Below are 15,356 nucleotides of genomic sequence, written 5' to 3'. Positions count from 1 at the left end.
CTGTATAGCAGAAAAAACTAATGTGCAAAACATTCTGGCTGTTGGGCTTACTTGTGAGTATGAATTGTTTTGCCTCAGTGTTGAAGCTTGGTTCATTAATTAGCAATGTTGCACAAAGCAGAAAATCAACAAATTATCCAGTCAGTCATATCCTTTCTCTGTTTATGCTCCTTCACAAAAATTGTAACAACTGTCACTCACAGGGACAACAATAGTACAAAACTTTAGTGCAAGGAGGCTACTTGGGAACATATTAAGCTTGCACAATTTAATGAATGTTGCTGTCAAATTGATAAATGGGGCTCCTTAGTGTTATAATTTGAAACTGGTAATTCACAAAGTGTATCAGCAGGACCTGATTATTAAAAAGTGAAAGCAGAGTCTTCAGAGTGATTTCTTTTTTTTTATTCATTCCAAAGTACCACTGGATTTGAAAAGTGGTTGCGTAGTTTATACAGCTTAAAATGTGCATACCGCGCACAGAAATCGTGGTAAAAAAAAAAAAGAGCTTTTGTCTGTAGCCATGTTGCGGAAACATGTAGGAGCAGCGTCCCTGATAGCTATGGCACTTCTCGCGAGATGCGAGAACTGTTGTGGATAAGAAGTTAGCTCTGAAGTTCTTCGTGGTGTTTAGCCAGTTCACTTTAACAAGCACGGTGCTTATTTGCTGACAAATGTTGAACGAGTGGCACGCTGATACCCTCCTGAGCACGTGCACATTGCTTCGCGGTGACTTTTTGTTAGCAAGAAAGGAGAAACGTGACTTCCGCATCCGTTAAGTTCGATTTCGCGGGTCAGCCCGAAACAGCTAACGTTAAATCGTTGTTTCTATGGAAATATCTCAAACAACGAGGTATTCGTCATAATCGTGACATATTGCCATTTTCTCCAAATTTCTGTTAAACCAACAGTTTAACAATTGTCTCATCTTTTCTTGCGTGTTGTAACGGTGGAGGATTTAAGTCACTACAGTGCGACATCCACACATAGGTTAAGCATGTCCCTGCTGTCCACGGTTGAGCAAGCTATCAAGTCATACAAAGCGGAACAAGCCAAGATTAATGGCAGTATTCAATACTACAGAGAAATATTACAGACCTTGTAAGTATTGTACATTCATTAAGTATACTGTACAGATTTAAACAATTTCACTTGTGTCGACTTTTCGTTGGAAAATAAACTAATTGTGACTGTTAAGAACTGCAAAACGGTTATATAAAAGATGATTGATTTATATGCTGTTAGTTTGTAAGTTTAGGTATATGTGCATGCAAATTAAATAATAGATGCAGATGTTTGATCTTATGTTCCCTTAGTTCCAGTTCGTGTCTCTCATGTATTATACCTCTCGCGTAAACCAGGATTAATGTTCGGTGAAATGTTCAATTTGGTCATCTATTTATCTGCATTCCTCGACCAATTATGTTTTTCGTGGATATTACGGTCTAGTTTGAGATTCAAAGATCATATAAGTTGAACACATGTGGTCTCTTGCATTCATCTGGCGCTGTGGCTTAGTTGGTTAAAGCGCCTGTCTAGTAAACAGGAGATCCTGGGTTCGAATCCCAGCAGTGCCTTTTGTAGCACACCGAACGGTCAGACGCTTGCACATGTGCGAGGTTTACTGCGTAGACATAGGAACCATTCACGGTGGAATATAACTGTACACATAATTTGGCAAGGCATGAAATTTTTTTCAAGCATGACAATGTACAGCTCAGTAAGTATTTACCTTTATTTGAAGAGATACACACATAAGATTTTAAGATTCTCACAAATCCACTCTCATTTGGTATGAGGTAAACTGTATGCATTTAAATGGTAATATTTATATTTTATTAGCATACAATTCTAACAAAACTGCAAGTTTCATACATAAGTCTTGTAATAATATTTTTTTTCACTTAATGCAGCCATTAGGTTGTGCAAATATGATCTATTATTATATTTTATTGTTGCCTAAATTTTCTTAATTGTGCCCCTCGTGTGTAATTTGAGTGTGTAGTCACACAAGTTTTTTCTCACAGAACACCACAACCAAAGATTGACTTTGAGGAGTCGGACTCTACTGATGCTGCTGCTACAGGTAGTATTATAATACTAATGATAATGATAGTAAGAATAATAACAGTAAACAGTATAAAATAAATTAGTTTATTTGTCTAGGACAATGCTTATTGATCAACAGTAAAAAAAAACTGTAAATGAGTGAGCTTTGAAGGCATTTTTTCATCTGTTGTCACTCACTATGTGTAAAAAGACATCATACACACTGTGAATAAAAATTAATTTTAGCACTTCTGGTGAATGCAGCTCAGCATAGAGAGATGAGAGCAGTCGTGTGCAATGTTATGACTGTTCTTGTCTGATGTTATGCTGTTTCTCTTTTAGTCACACTTCTCTCTTTCATGCCTCTTGGGTCCTCTTTTATTATAGTATTGAATGTTGTAAATTAAGTGGAAGTGTTCTTAACTACTCTGCTGCCATTCTGATGTCACTTGTAAAGGAGATCATGTATCTGAAGAGACTGTCAGGTTAAATAAAGGTTAAATAGCAAAATAAACTGTAACCACATGTTTGCATGCTGCTATATTCAGACACAGATACCTCACCAGCGGAGAAAGAAGATATAGACTTGCTTGAGCGAGCCCTGGAAAAAGCCCTCCAGGTCCGCACCGGTGCAGCGCCTTCTAGAAAAGACTCAAACAAACAATCTGCACCTCAGAAGGAACCAGGAACTACAGTTGTCACATCCAAACAGGGAGCGAAGGCATCTGCAGCTTCTAAAGGAATTCAGACCACCACCAGATCAATGTCTAAATCGGCCATTCTTGACAGAAAAGAGCATAAAGGGCCTGGTGCCTCAGTATCCTCCGCACTGGCCTCAAAATCTTCAGCTAGCTACAATCCTGGACAGTGTAAAACCACAATTAGCGGAAACATAATCCGAAACTGTCCTGGGATTTTGCATCACCAGACAGCGAGGAAATCACAGCAGGCTGTCTCAGCGTCTGGCTCTCTTGATGCAGGTCAGTTACACACTGCAGCCTTCCACTCGAAAAACAAGACCATTAGAAGCAGCGTGTTGAGTGGCAATGACCTTGGCAAAGCTGCAGCGATCTCCATGCCTTCTTCAAATAACACAGTGCCTGCTTCACATACAGAGGAGTCTGGAGCTCACGGTTTACCGCAGCAGAAAGGGTATGTTTTTGCACCACTGCACTATGAAGAGTGAACATTTGTTTTCTTTGCTGTTATAATCCCTTCTTTGCTTCATGGCAGGGTGGCTTCTGATCAAGCAGCAGAATGGAAATCGCTGAGGAGAAAGCAAAACAGGTGGCCAAAATCGGTTAAAATCAGATTTTACAGCACATTCCGCGGTTTCTTTTTGACACTTAGGTTTTTGGGCACTTTTCTGTGTTATGTTTAGGTTGTGGGACAAAGTTGCTGCTCTGGAGAGGAAACCTGTGCCTGGGAGGAGTCACTTCATGGAGAGAATGAGAGCCACGGTATCCTTCCTTTTTCTAATGAAGCTTGTCACAGTGGGCTTGGAAGCCTCAGAAGTTTTCCATGCTGTGTAACATTGAGTTTGGAAATATAATCTAGAACAAATTCGATTAATACACTCTAATTCCTCGAAGCAGTCTGATACCCAGCGTGTCATGCTCGACCTCATCTTTCTGACCTCTCTAGTTCCCCAATGATTGGCCGAGTGGCAGCCCAGACCAGACCAGGGCTCTGGTCGACAGACTGACTCACCAAGGGCACGACCTCATCCAGCAGTGCCGTACAAAAGAGCTTCTGGCCAAACAGGCCCCAGAAGCAGCCGCAGAGCTGGGTAAAAGAACGAACTACACGTGCAGACACACAACATTAGCAAGTAGCGGAATTGGAGAAATTGAGAGAGATTGATGACACAATTGTGTGGGTGAGAAAATGATAATTTGGGAAGAAACTGCACAGGGAGTTGGCAGGAAGTGATATTCTCAGAGCTATTTAGACTGATATATCAGTGTTGAGCCTTTCCTCTGCCAACTCCACTGTCTCCTGTAATAATGTTGCAGTGAAATTCTGTTTTTTATGTATTTCTGAACAGGAGGTGAGACGCTTGAAAGGTTGCAAATGACAGCAGCAGAGCTCCAGAAGTTTGCAGGCCAAGTGAAACAAGGTAGGAAAATAATCCTGTTTCACCATATACCACCACATAACCACCTCTTTTAGCCACACCTTCCCGCGGCAGAGAAGAGATAATATGATGGTGGTCAGGAGCAGAAAAAAATGTTTCCATTCCACAGCACAGACCTTAATATAAAGAGGATATTGGGGGAGAAATCATGACACTATGGTTGACCCTGATTACCCACCTGTGTTAAAATGATTATGTCTGGGTGTCAGGGAATCACTCACCTACAGTGTGTAACATGGCATATTTTTTAATACCTTCAATGATTGGACCACTAAAACGACCGTGTCACCTTCAGGGAGGGAGTTTTCTTTATGTTCACCAGTTGCAGAACCAGTGCAGCACAAGTATGTTGCTAAAGCCAGTGTGAGAGACAAGTTTCCAGTCGTTTCTAACTCCCTGTTTAGCCCACACACCTCCAGCTGGTGTTGTGACCAATCTAGTATCTCACATCCACGGTTCAGCAAGTGTTTTATTTAGGGGCGTTTTATTTTCCAGAGAGGGCTTTATCGTTTATTGCATTTTAACAGCATTTGAAAAATGATGGCGATGAATGTAGCGTGCTAACGAGCTAATGCAGCCGCTCCATCTTGGCATATGGAAAATGAAAACAGAGCCGCAGTGAAACCTCAGTGCCAGATCAGTACTTTCCTTGGCCTCGACAGATCCCCCTCCCTGTGACGGCGAGGTTTTAAAGCTGTCTATCCTGACGTGGCTAGGCAAAGGCCTAGCTATTTAAAGCTGAGGCAGCAGAGCAGAAAAACGTTTTAGGGTACGGTTGCTCACGCTCACGCTCTAAAAATAACCATATTTTCCGTCAGAGTGGGAAGTATGGGATCGATGGAGGCCAGAGGGAGGTTGTCTTTGCCCCACTGGGGCAAATGGTGTGTGGGGAGATGGGATGATTGCACCCCTGCCCCCGACTATAACCTACACCACAGAGGCAGAGCTCCGAGAGCTGGAGAAGCTAAGGATGAGGGTGGCACTGCTGGAGCAGGAGAATTACCTTGAGCAGGTAAAGGCGGCACGCTTTAAGCACCAGATAACAGTTCAGCAGATACCAGATATTTGTCCCAATTGACTGTGCATTCAGTTGAGTTGTAGTCAATAACTACATATAAAAAATGTGCTGACAGTCAGTCCTTCTATGTTTCAGGCTCTGTTCGAAGCTCTGTCCCCTCAGCTTTCCTCTATAGTAGCTGGGCCTGGACGTCCCAACGTCAGTGTGCTGAGAGATGTGTACTCTCTACTGGGTGAAGGGGGCCAGCGTTTCCCTGCCATAGTCCTGGACTCTGAGCCAGACTGACTATCGAGCATGTTACACTGATATACCAGTTTATAAAGCACTCTGTTCACTCCATTTACACACCTCAATGTAGTTAAGTACAACACTAGTTGAATCATACCGCTCTGATACTGTCAATAAAACTCAAACATTATTAAATTTGCAGGACTGCTTTGGAGTGAGCAGGTGAACCTAATAAAGTGGTAACTCAGAATATTATTATCCTCAAAATCGAGAATCAAAGTCATTCTTGTGTTTGTTTTTTGTGCTGTGACTGCATTCAGTGTCTTTTATGAGTGAAAAAAATCAAGGTTGTGATCATTTTTCTTCATTTTGTGTTTCTGACTGTGAAGTGCTGTAGTTACAATTGATCATTGTCCTATGAAAAATATGTATCTCCAAAATCAACTTTTTATGTGCTAATAAAAACCTATTTTCAGCATTTCTCAGATGGTCCAGTGGATTTTTAAACTTTTTTTTTTCTGGTTTTGGAAGTAGAAAAATTTTCTAAACCCGTAAAGGAACACTTTATGAAAGCAGCAGGGATGTCTTGACTTCAACCCTTCAGTTTTTTTACAAATATTGAAAATCGTCATGACCCATGGATTTCACTGCATGGCAACGATTTACCAATGTTGACATAAATCTGTAAAAAAATCACTTTTCTTACATGATATCAGCATGTGGCAAATAGACTTCATAGGATATTCGTAAATCTGTTTCAACTTGAATAGGTTTTAATTTTCTAGTGGTTCAGTTCTATTTTCTTATTGAAATTAAATTTTAATTAAAATTTGTGTTTTTATAATTGTACGCAACTTGGAGTCAGTGAAAGAGCTCTTGCAACTCTGACTGCACCAGCAGGTGGCACTCAGCTCACAGAAGTGACCACAGAACACACCAGCAGGTGACTCATTGCTTGTTTAATTACTACTGTTGCATCAAAAGCTGTCAGTCATCAGTTGCGTTCAATGACCTTGGCTTACGTGGGGAAATAAGACTAGTTTTGATGACGTACAAACAAGTAATGGTTTGTAAGCAGTGTGCTGCCTGACTGTCGGCCTGCTGGTCTGTGGATTTATGTGGTGTGAAGGAACAATGGAGGTGTTTCATCCTATTTTAATCCTGTCTTTCACTGAAAGCATCAGGGACGCCATGACTCCAAGCTCATCCTCCATGTGCTCCAGTTTCTTCCCACTGTCTGGCATGTCGGAGTTTGTGATGAGCTCACAGTGTGTATGATTGTGCTTGTAAGATGAACCTGCAACAAGCGATGAAACAAGGGAACCCCCCATTCTCTACCATAGTGTTTCTCCATATGATGTGTTTGATTCCCATGCTTGACTTCAGGAATCTAGCATGCATTGAATGATAGATTGCACATATGGGGCACATACTATGTCTCTGCGATCTGAGAAAACTGGTAATCGTGGTTTTGCCCGCCACAAATGTGATGTGAGGGCGTATGTGACATGCAGGAGGGCTTGGAGAGGCTCGTGCCCACAGATGACGTGTGGATGGCAGGGGCTGTGCCAGACTGGGCGACAGGTGGCGCTGGGTTCACACAGCAGGGTGTGGGTGTTTGATCCCTGCTGCACCAACCCTCGTGCACACACAAACGCAGGGACATGCACACCCAAAGCTGGCTGAGTCACAAAGACGATGCACTTGGGGGTCTGGCTCTCTGCATGGTAGAGAGCTGGAAATGGCATGTTTCCCTGAGGAGAGGAATAAAAAGATTAGAAAAGGGAGCGGGGTGTTCCAGCTTCACATTGACTGCTCCCTGTGTCTGACTAAAGCAACTCCTGGCTTAAATCAGATATCCACTCACAAATGTTCGCAACATCTCTGTTCCAGCACCAGAAGCGTCTCACCACTCGTGGATTGCAGCCAAGTCAGTAGGGGACTGTAGCAATGTGCTGCAGGCTTCTGGTCCGCCCATACAGTCTTGGCTCAGTGTGTGTGTGAGGGGAGTAAAGGAGGAGGCAGGGAAGCATCCTCGAGATCACGTCAACACTACACACAGGTCCCAGAGGGAGTGGCGCCTACGCAGCTCAGCCTTCCTGTGACCTGCATACATCAGCTGCTGCCTTGCTCTGGCTGTCACCAGCAGAGCTTCTCCACTCCCACCACCGTGGCCTGGCCCTGCCCAGGTTACCCATGTCTCACGCCTTTGTCCCATTTTTCTCACGCCTCTTTTTGTCACAAAGTGGATCGGAGGCAATTTTACTTTCCATGGAAGAAGCTTCATTTTCTTTCCCATGTCACACACACTCTCACACAGAGAGGGACAGAGTTGAATGGGCTTTTCTTTGTCCTACACATTCCTTCCTACTTGTTCACTGTTTTTTAGCCTTTTCATTTTTTTTTTTTAGCCTTTGTCCACTGCAATGCCGGAGTCCAAGTACAAATCCACAGAAACCGAGCAGTGCTACCAAGAATCCACTTCTCTCCTTCAAATGCCTTCAAATTGAACATCTCTTTTCTCCTGCACCCCTCCCCTCACAAACACATTCCTCACTTCCCCTCTTGTACTCTTCTTTTGCTCCTCCACAGCTCTATTGCCGATTGGGCTACGGGGAGATCATTAAGTCAGCGTGGTCATCGTTTAGATTGCATCAGGGTTTATTATTTGATTTCCCCCACAATTCAGCTGCTGAGCCAGCTTCCTCCATCGAGTTGGATTTTTTCCACCCAAAATCTAATAATTTGTGCCTTATGGGCACTAAACAGCATGGATCCATTGATCTTATTACAAGGAGAAACCCAAGCCATGCTGGTGGTTTACAAATGCATGGAGTTGCTTTTAAAACCCGCAATTAAATCTTAATGGTTGCTGCTCACCCACAACTCTGCTCTGCAGATACTCAAGATTTCATGGACTATGGTTTTTATGCAGGCAGAGTGTCAAGAGATTATTATTTTTAGATCTATTGCAAAGTATAATAATATTTTGGGACGCTGCTTTCATGCATATTGAAGATGACATCACACATGTACATCTCTAACTGCACTTGAAAACACTGTTTGTTTGCATCATAATTGTCGGTAATGGTACATTCCGAAGCCATTCTGCAACAAATGGCCATAATCAATATTAAAGCCACAGTTAGATGATAATATTTTGGCATAGTAAAACCAGTAATGCCTTAAGATAAAAACATTCAGCTGTGTCCACACATTTATCCTTCCTTGATGTAGCTTTTCAAATGTGGAGGAGTGAAATTAGCAAATTTAGGGCAAGAGATCTGTCTGGATTGATTTTCCTTTCATGGCAGGCAAGCGTACAGAGGGATTAACTACTTGGAGGTTGCCTTTCATTCAGAAAGGACTGGCACCAGCAGTGTGTGTGTGTGGGTAGGATAAAGGAGTGGGGGCTGTCTGTGTTTTTAACGACTGTGTCTTCTGTCACGTGTGGGCATGCTCATTACAGTATTAACACTTTGATTATAGAAGCAGTGTATATTTCCCGTCCTCCTACAAAGCAGTGTCATCAGGTGTGTGCATGCACATGAAAGGAGGAGTGTGTGGGTGGTTGTAGGATTTCTGTGTGTTGTTGGATGTCCACGCAAGAATTGGTGGGGCGCAATGGGAGCGCCATTACTGTATAATTGCCATATGGAGGTGACACATCTGTGCTGTTGCAGCGCAGGGTGAGATGCCCCCTCCGCTGTCGAGTATATGGAAAAAGTAGCTTTCCAATCTGAAATGATGAGGGATTCCCCTTTCTCATCTGATTTCCAGTCAGCACCAAGCTTCTGTATTCCCAAGGTATGGTTCTGTGCTGCAGGAAAACAAAGAAAGCAAAGAAAAAAGACTGCAATTGCGAGGCAGTGATGGGGAGATGAAGAAAAGAGGGAGCAGTTAACTCTTTTACCCTCCCCCTTCCTGTGCTTCGTCAACCCCTATTCTCCCTGCTTCAGTGTTTGACGTCACACCAGAGGAGACCAATCAGAGCTCTTGGACATCCCCGTTTATCTTCCCTAGCCCCTCCCCTTCCCAGAGTCCCTTATATATCCCTTGCCACTACATTCAGCAGAGTGTACAATGTGCTGCCACAGAGCCAGCAGACAGTGTACTGAGAAACAGCCAGAGAGGGAGGGAGAGGAGGGGAAAGTGTGAGTGGATTTCAGCGCTGACTTAGAAGCCTTCATCTGACACGCTCCAGCCATTCCTGCTCCAGTCATTTCTCCGGTCTCATATAGACCTCCTTCTCCTTCCACTGTTTTTCTGCCCCTCTCTATTTCTTTCTGTTTCTTCAGGCGAGCGCTGACTACGAACGGGATCCAAGAGGCCAACGCTGCAGCCCGGTTTCAGGATCCACCAGCCCTCACCATCAGGATGGGCTGTACAACAGGCCACCTGGCTTGCCAAACCCAGCCCCAGACCACCTCGGGGGAGGAGGGTCAGTCCCTGGAGGCTGGTGGTGCCAAGGTGCCTGAGGTGCTCTCCTCTCTGGAGCGTCTGTCGCAGGCCACCGGAGGCATGGAGAAGTCCTGGTACCGCTGCATCTTCCCCTTTGGAATCATCTCTTTGGTGATCGGTGTAGCAGGAACAGGTGTGACCTACACCTATAACGACCTGCCACAGACTAAAGTGGTGTCAGTGGTGCTACTTGTCATGGGTCTTTTGCTGTTGCTGATGGCCACTGCCTGTTGGACTGTCCACAAGAAGAAGAGAAGGAAAAAGAAAGAGGGAGGTTCGTTCACCTCTGAGCAGTGTCCCCTGTGAAGCACATGGGGAAAACAGTGATAGGACCTCGATAGCAGAGACATACCCAGGGCTGGGAGCTCAGAGGTTGGCTACGAAGCTGCCACTTCACCTCCTCTCAGCGCCAAATCCCCTCTATTCTTTTTCACAGAGTTTGGCTCAGTTCACACTAGAGAGAACTTGGGCTGAGAAATCATAGAGAGTGGAAGGACAGATAGACGAGACACTGAGGATCTGTTTAGTCTGTAAGGTTTGGACCATTTCGGATTGGCAAGGAAGGATCGCCAGTGCCTCACACGTTCTTTTATCATCAGACAGCAGGTGTCCAGTGTCAAAACAAGTTCAGAGGAGACACACAAATATGCATTGCATACTGCGTGCATATTTACATGGCCCTCGCAGTCCTCACTTACATATGCACTAGGAGTAACAGAGGGAGCTCGCGCAGACACCTAACACGCTATGCAGAGCTGCTGCTGGAGTCAATGCTGGCGTCACTAGACACGTCAGTCACAGCATTCTTCCTGCCAGGACAGGTGACTCTCCAAGAGGCCAGAAGTGGGCCAAAGACAGCAACCTGATACCCGGCCGAAAGAGCAGTTCACCCGCGTCAGCGGCCAGCGTCATTCACTCGTCCTGTGACACCGCAGCAATGTGTTGGGGGCTTTTTTTACGCAACGGGAGAGTGGAACTTGAGTCCAGCAGGATCTTACTGGCATCTGTGTGGACGATGAACTGGAGAGGGCAGAGGACCTGCAGGGGAAGTGGAAGGTGTTTGTGTGCGCTCAAATAAAAATTCTGGTGAACTGAGAGACTGTTGGACCTTGGACCTCACTCCTAAGGAATAAAATATTTGCACATATGACCATGTCCATGCCAAGCAAGAGAAACTTTAAGTAAAGCAGCATACTCCGAAGGGCCTTTTGTAGCTTCGGCTTCACATTACAAAGGAGTGGGGCACTGACTTTCTGACTGACTGATTGCCCTCCTGTCAATATGCGAGCATTTACGCCCAGCCTAGCGTCTTTGTAGGGCACCTCAACTCCACAGGCCAGGATTATTGAAGGACACTGCCTGAGGGGACATGCCACTGCAGGGACACTTTGACTGATCCTGCTCCCCTACAGCCCCTCCCGCTTGGTGCCTTGAGCAAGCACTCATGGAAAAAGGCTCTGTTGCATTCCCCCGTTTCCATTTGAACCCCTGAGAATTTCCACCCTTGTTCTCTCTCTCCTTTTACCCCAACAGTACCGTCCTCATCCATCCCATATCCATCCTGCATCCCCAGTTTCTGACTTGGTCCCACTCCCATTCCCCATTGTCATATAGCCCAGGGGGGAGGGTGTACCGCCTTTTGACACAAGTTAAGACACACAGATACACTTAAATGTCCCATAGTACACAGATGGTTGACTGTATCTCTCTGTGCCAAAGAAAGAAGATTAAAGAATGTTGACTGGGAGTCCCTTTGTCAGTCTGAAAATAGGGCACAAGGCTGTTCTCTAGTGAAGACGGCTTGTTTGTTCTGTAAACGGCTCTAGGGTTTCCCTTCGCTTTCCTGCACTTTTTCTTTCAGAGAGAATGAGTGAATGTAGCTGCACTCAGCTCCACATCTGTGAATAGGTGCTTTGTGTTGGTGTGTAGTCTCACAGGATGAGACTAACAATGGCATTTTATTCTTTGTCTTAAATACTCTTGTTTCCGCCAGTGAATGTAACTTGGAAAACGCAAATCACAGAAGGAGCAAGTGCAATGTTCAGAATGTATAGAAATTGAAACGAGTGTAGACCTTGTGTCTCCATGTGAAGGACTGTCTAATGGCACTCCTTTACCCTTGAAAACCATCATTGATCACTTTTGCATCGATTCTGGATACCAGATTAGTGACGCTTGATGCTCAGTAAAATGTGTCTATGCATCCAGAGGTAGCAGTTAACACACAACGCCAAAGACTGTCCTGAAAGCCAGCTCGTCAATTACAAGGCTGTATCTGCCTGCCTGCTCCAATAGACATGCAATAGATCAGTTCTTTCTCTACATTATTTGCAGCTGGGTGTGCATTTAGATGTTCTGCTGCATATGGGTCGACAGCCAAACTCACAGCGAAGGCAGGGGAGAAGGGGGGAAATGAGGTAATGGCGGTGGACAACAGAACCTGGGAAGTCATTCCTTTCACTATCATGTGGGAGTGCAGTTAGATCAGGATCAGCCATCCAGGATAGAGCAGTTTTATTGTTAGGGGATATAATGCATTACTGGCAGTAGCAGTGAATGTACCACCTTAACAGGAGTATAGTAAGTCTTCTTTAACCCGTTAAAAAAGGACTAACAAAGACCAGTCTTTGCAAGCACCTACTGTACAGCCACGTCCGCCCTCGATTTTTTTAAGGTAAACATCAAAGGAAATGCTCCGAACAGTGAGACAAGAGAGAAGAGAAGCCCCAGTCTCACAATACATTGATTTGTGACTATGTCAATGTCCACACGCTTTGACTCTGCCCTGAATTTTGGCTTGTGTATCAATGCAATTTCCACATGTATAGTACACATTGACTATGCAGTACATTGTGATTGCATAGTTGCATACTTGCTAAATTTCAAGCTGTATTGTGCCAGTTTGTTGACACTAAAAATTGATGGCCGGTGACCAGAATTTGTTTGTTAGAGATGTGAAGCGATTTCCCTTCTGCCTTCAGAAAAACTAAAGGGAAAACCTACCTCTCTCTGCTGCCGGGGAAAGACTGTATGTCCCTCACCCAGTAGACAGCCATGCTGTCTGCCTATGCTGTTAGTCACTCCAGTGAGTGACACGGAATATGTTCATTCGTGTGCCCTTCAATATTTGGTGCTGTATATATGACTATTTTATATTTCTACTGTATATATTTCTACTTGTATGTACATTTTAATTGTTGTATTAAATAAAATGTTATGTGAACACCTGGGTCTGTGGCGTAAAGAGAAACTGTGCAAGCATTTATTAATATAACTTCATATTAAAGGTATTCTATGCAGGATTTCCCTAAAAAGCAACGTATGAACTAATCCCACTCAATCATCACATATGTCCCACTAGCAGTGTGTGGTGATGTATTTTTCTGCAGGGACCCTGTCCTCTGCCTGTATTTGCTTATTTTCTTCTCGTTTTGTTGTGGTCGGGATGTTTCTGGACTGCAACCTTTGGGCAGTGGGTGTGCAGCCCTCCAGCCAATAACAACACGTAGGTGAGGTCGGGACTTTAAAAAGACAGACCATAACCCCCTCGGGGGTTGTATCCAAAATGTACAAGAGTCTACAGAAACAGAATGGCTGCAACTCATTCTATGTCAAAGCCAAATGGGAACTTGAACTCGGTATAACTATATCGAGTGATTGGTATTCAATGTGTAAAACACAACAAACATCTACATGCTCCAGAAGGTGGAGAGAATTTGGGTGGAAAAACTTGATGCGTTTTTTTGTTACACCCCAGATTAAAAACAAACTATTAAATTCACAGCAGACCTGTTGGAGGCAATGTGGTACTCTGAACGCCAACCATTCACATATCTTTGTGCTCTGTACAAGGATACGACCTTTTTGGGACATAGTTATGCAGACTATTGATAAGATCTTTGGTTGTAAGATTCCTAAAGACCCACGGATAGTGTATTTAGACTTGATCCCGGAAGGTGTTATTCATACGAAGGATGTCTACTTGTTTAAAATTCTGATACTGGCGAGCAAGAAGACCATCACCAGGAACTGGCTAAAAAGCGACCCCCCTACACTGACTGACATTCTGTCTATGGAAAAGCTGACTCACTACTTAAGAAACAAAGCAAAGTCTTATCATCAGCGCTGGAAAAATGGACTGACTTCCAAAAAAGGATTATTCATCATAAGACACGTAATAATTTGGATTTTTTTCAAAATGAGAGTGCCCCCCCCCATTCTTTTTGTCGTTTGACCATGTTTTGTTGTGTTTTGTTGTGTTTGTATTCTGAAAATACAAATAAAAAGTAGAAAAAAAAGACAGACCATGAGCAGAATGCATCCAATAGGTAGCTGCGACAATGACAGCCACAGCCACAAAAACTGTTTACAAACACCAGCCAATGGTTCCTCTATAGTATACCTTTAAACTGCTTTGCTTTGGGAGACTGTTCAGAATCATCCAGAGGGTAGAAGCAATAAGCTCTATCCCGACAGGCCTGGAAGATCCTCTGGACAGAGCTAAAAATAAAGAGGGCCGATGGATAGTGAGGAGACAGTAGACTAATTTGACTCTATTTTGAACATTAGATTATAATTGTCACTGTACTGAACCGTTTATATAAATCATAAAAACAACTGTGGTTGACGAGACCACCTGAGCTTCTTCTGTGCTTGAAATTTCAATGCTGTATATAGACAGATTGCAATGTGCTAGGGACATGTGGGGTCCACTGGTTGTTATGAAAACAGACTGGCTAGAATAAATGACACCCCCTACTGGCAAAATAATAAAATAGGCAAACTACCCCCATTATGGCAAAGGATTTCTGCATGCTATTAGCAGACAGGTCTGTACATGCGAGACTAGAAGAGCCACTCAGTTCACCAGGAGTTAGTGTGAACACATTACATCATTCACCATTCAGTGTTAACTGTGCTGGGAAACTGGGTGGGGAGGGAACAGTGTTTTGGTCTGGATAATGGGTGGGGAGGCCAGCAGGGGCAAAGTGCAGATGGGGTGGAAGTAGTCAGTTGAATTGCTAGGGTCAGCACAGATTACAGGAAACCAGATGGGAGCAACTCATCCGCCTCTCAATCTCCAGGACTTGGCTTCAAACCCAAGCACTCAGCGCTATTTGGCTTTTATCATACTTTGAATTGTACAAAACTGACAGTGGTTTAAAGTGCAAAGCCAGAATGATGAAACAAGCTGCACAACGTGACATGATGAAGTGTGGACTTGAGCCGTGCTTGTTCAGTTCCTGATCAACAGCATCTGTGCAAAAGGCAATTATGGCTGTGTATTTAATCAGTCACTGCCTGCTGTTGGTTCCAACTGATAGCTCTGTAGTGAGATGAAGTTGCATCAGCCTCAGATATTACGACAGCTGTTTTGGAGACAGGTGTAGACAGAAATCACACATGCCAGGTCAGACAGCCAAATTAAATCACAGGCGAAATGAAATTAAAATGCAATGTATT

General features: G+C 44.0%; 2 protein-coding genes and 1 non-coding gene across 4 annotated transcripts; all 3 read left to right on the top strand.

Annotated features, from left to right (window-relative positions):
• The first annotated feature begins 622 nt into the window (after positions 1-622).
• On the top strand, positions 623-5,903 carry LOC121621234. Of its 2 annotated transcripts, none has more exons than XM_041957625.1 (10): positions 623-853; positions 956-1,101; positions 2,028-2,086; positions 2,598-3,201; positions 3,283-3,336; positions 3,431-3,509; positions 3,694-3,838; positions 4,097-4,168; positions 5,005-5,198; positions 5,340-5,903. In XM_041957625.1, exons 2-10 carry the CDS (start codon positions 998-1,000, stop codon positions 5,487-5,489), a joined length of 1,461 nt encoding a protein of 486 aa, XP_041813559.1. In that variant the 5' UTR covers positions 623-853; positions 956-997; the 3' UTR covers positions 5,490-5,903. The 2 variants fall into 2 exon arrangements, with proteins under 2 accessions (XP_041813559.1, XP_041813561.1); XM_041957627.1 differs by having other exon boundaries at positions 623-1,101; positions 2,598-3,029; positions 3,165-3,201.
• On the top strand, positions 1,504-1,577 carry trnat-agu. Its single transcript has one exon. It is a non-coding gene; the product is annotated as a tRNA-Thr (tRNA).
• A 3,818-nt stretch (positions 5,904-9,721) lies between the features above and the next one.
• On the top strand, positions 9,722-11,518 carry LOC121621398 (transmembrane protein 100). Its single transcript, XM_041957850.1, has one exon. It carries the CDS (start codon positions 9,810-9,812, stop codon positions 10,197-10,199), a length of 390 nt encoding a protein of 129 aa, XP_041813784.1. The 5' UTR covers positions 9,722-9,809; the 3' UTR covers positions 10,200-11,518.
• Positions 11,519-15,356: the final 3,838 nt, after the last annotated feature.

This window comes from Chelmon rostratus, chromosome 17 (genome assembly GCF_017976325.1).
Source record: "Chelmon rostratus isolate fCheRos1 chromosome 17, fCheRos1.pri, whole genome shotgun sequence".
Taxonomy (NCBI): Eukaryota; Metazoa; Chordata; class Actinopteri; order Chaetodontiformes; family Chaetodontidae; genus Chelmon; species Chelmon rostratus.
This window is presented reverse-complemented; position numbering and strand designations above follow the sequence as displayed.

Coding starts and splice junctions, on each gene's coding strand:
- LOC121621234 (XM_041957625.1), top strand. CDS start 998: ATGTCCCTGCTGTCCACGGTTGAGCAAGCTATCAAGTCATACAAAGCG. Junction 1,102..2,027: donor AGAGAAATATTACAGACCTT/GTAAGTATTGTA, acceptor TTTTTCTCACAG/AACACCACAACCAAAGATTG. Junction 2,087..2,597: donor TACTGATGCTGCTGCTACAG/GTAGTATTATAA, acceptor TGCTATATTCAG/ACACAGATACCTCACCAGCG.
- LOC121621398 (XM_041957850.1), top strand. CDS start 9,810: ATGGGCTGTACAACAGGCCACCTGGCTTGCCAAACCCAGCCCCAGACC.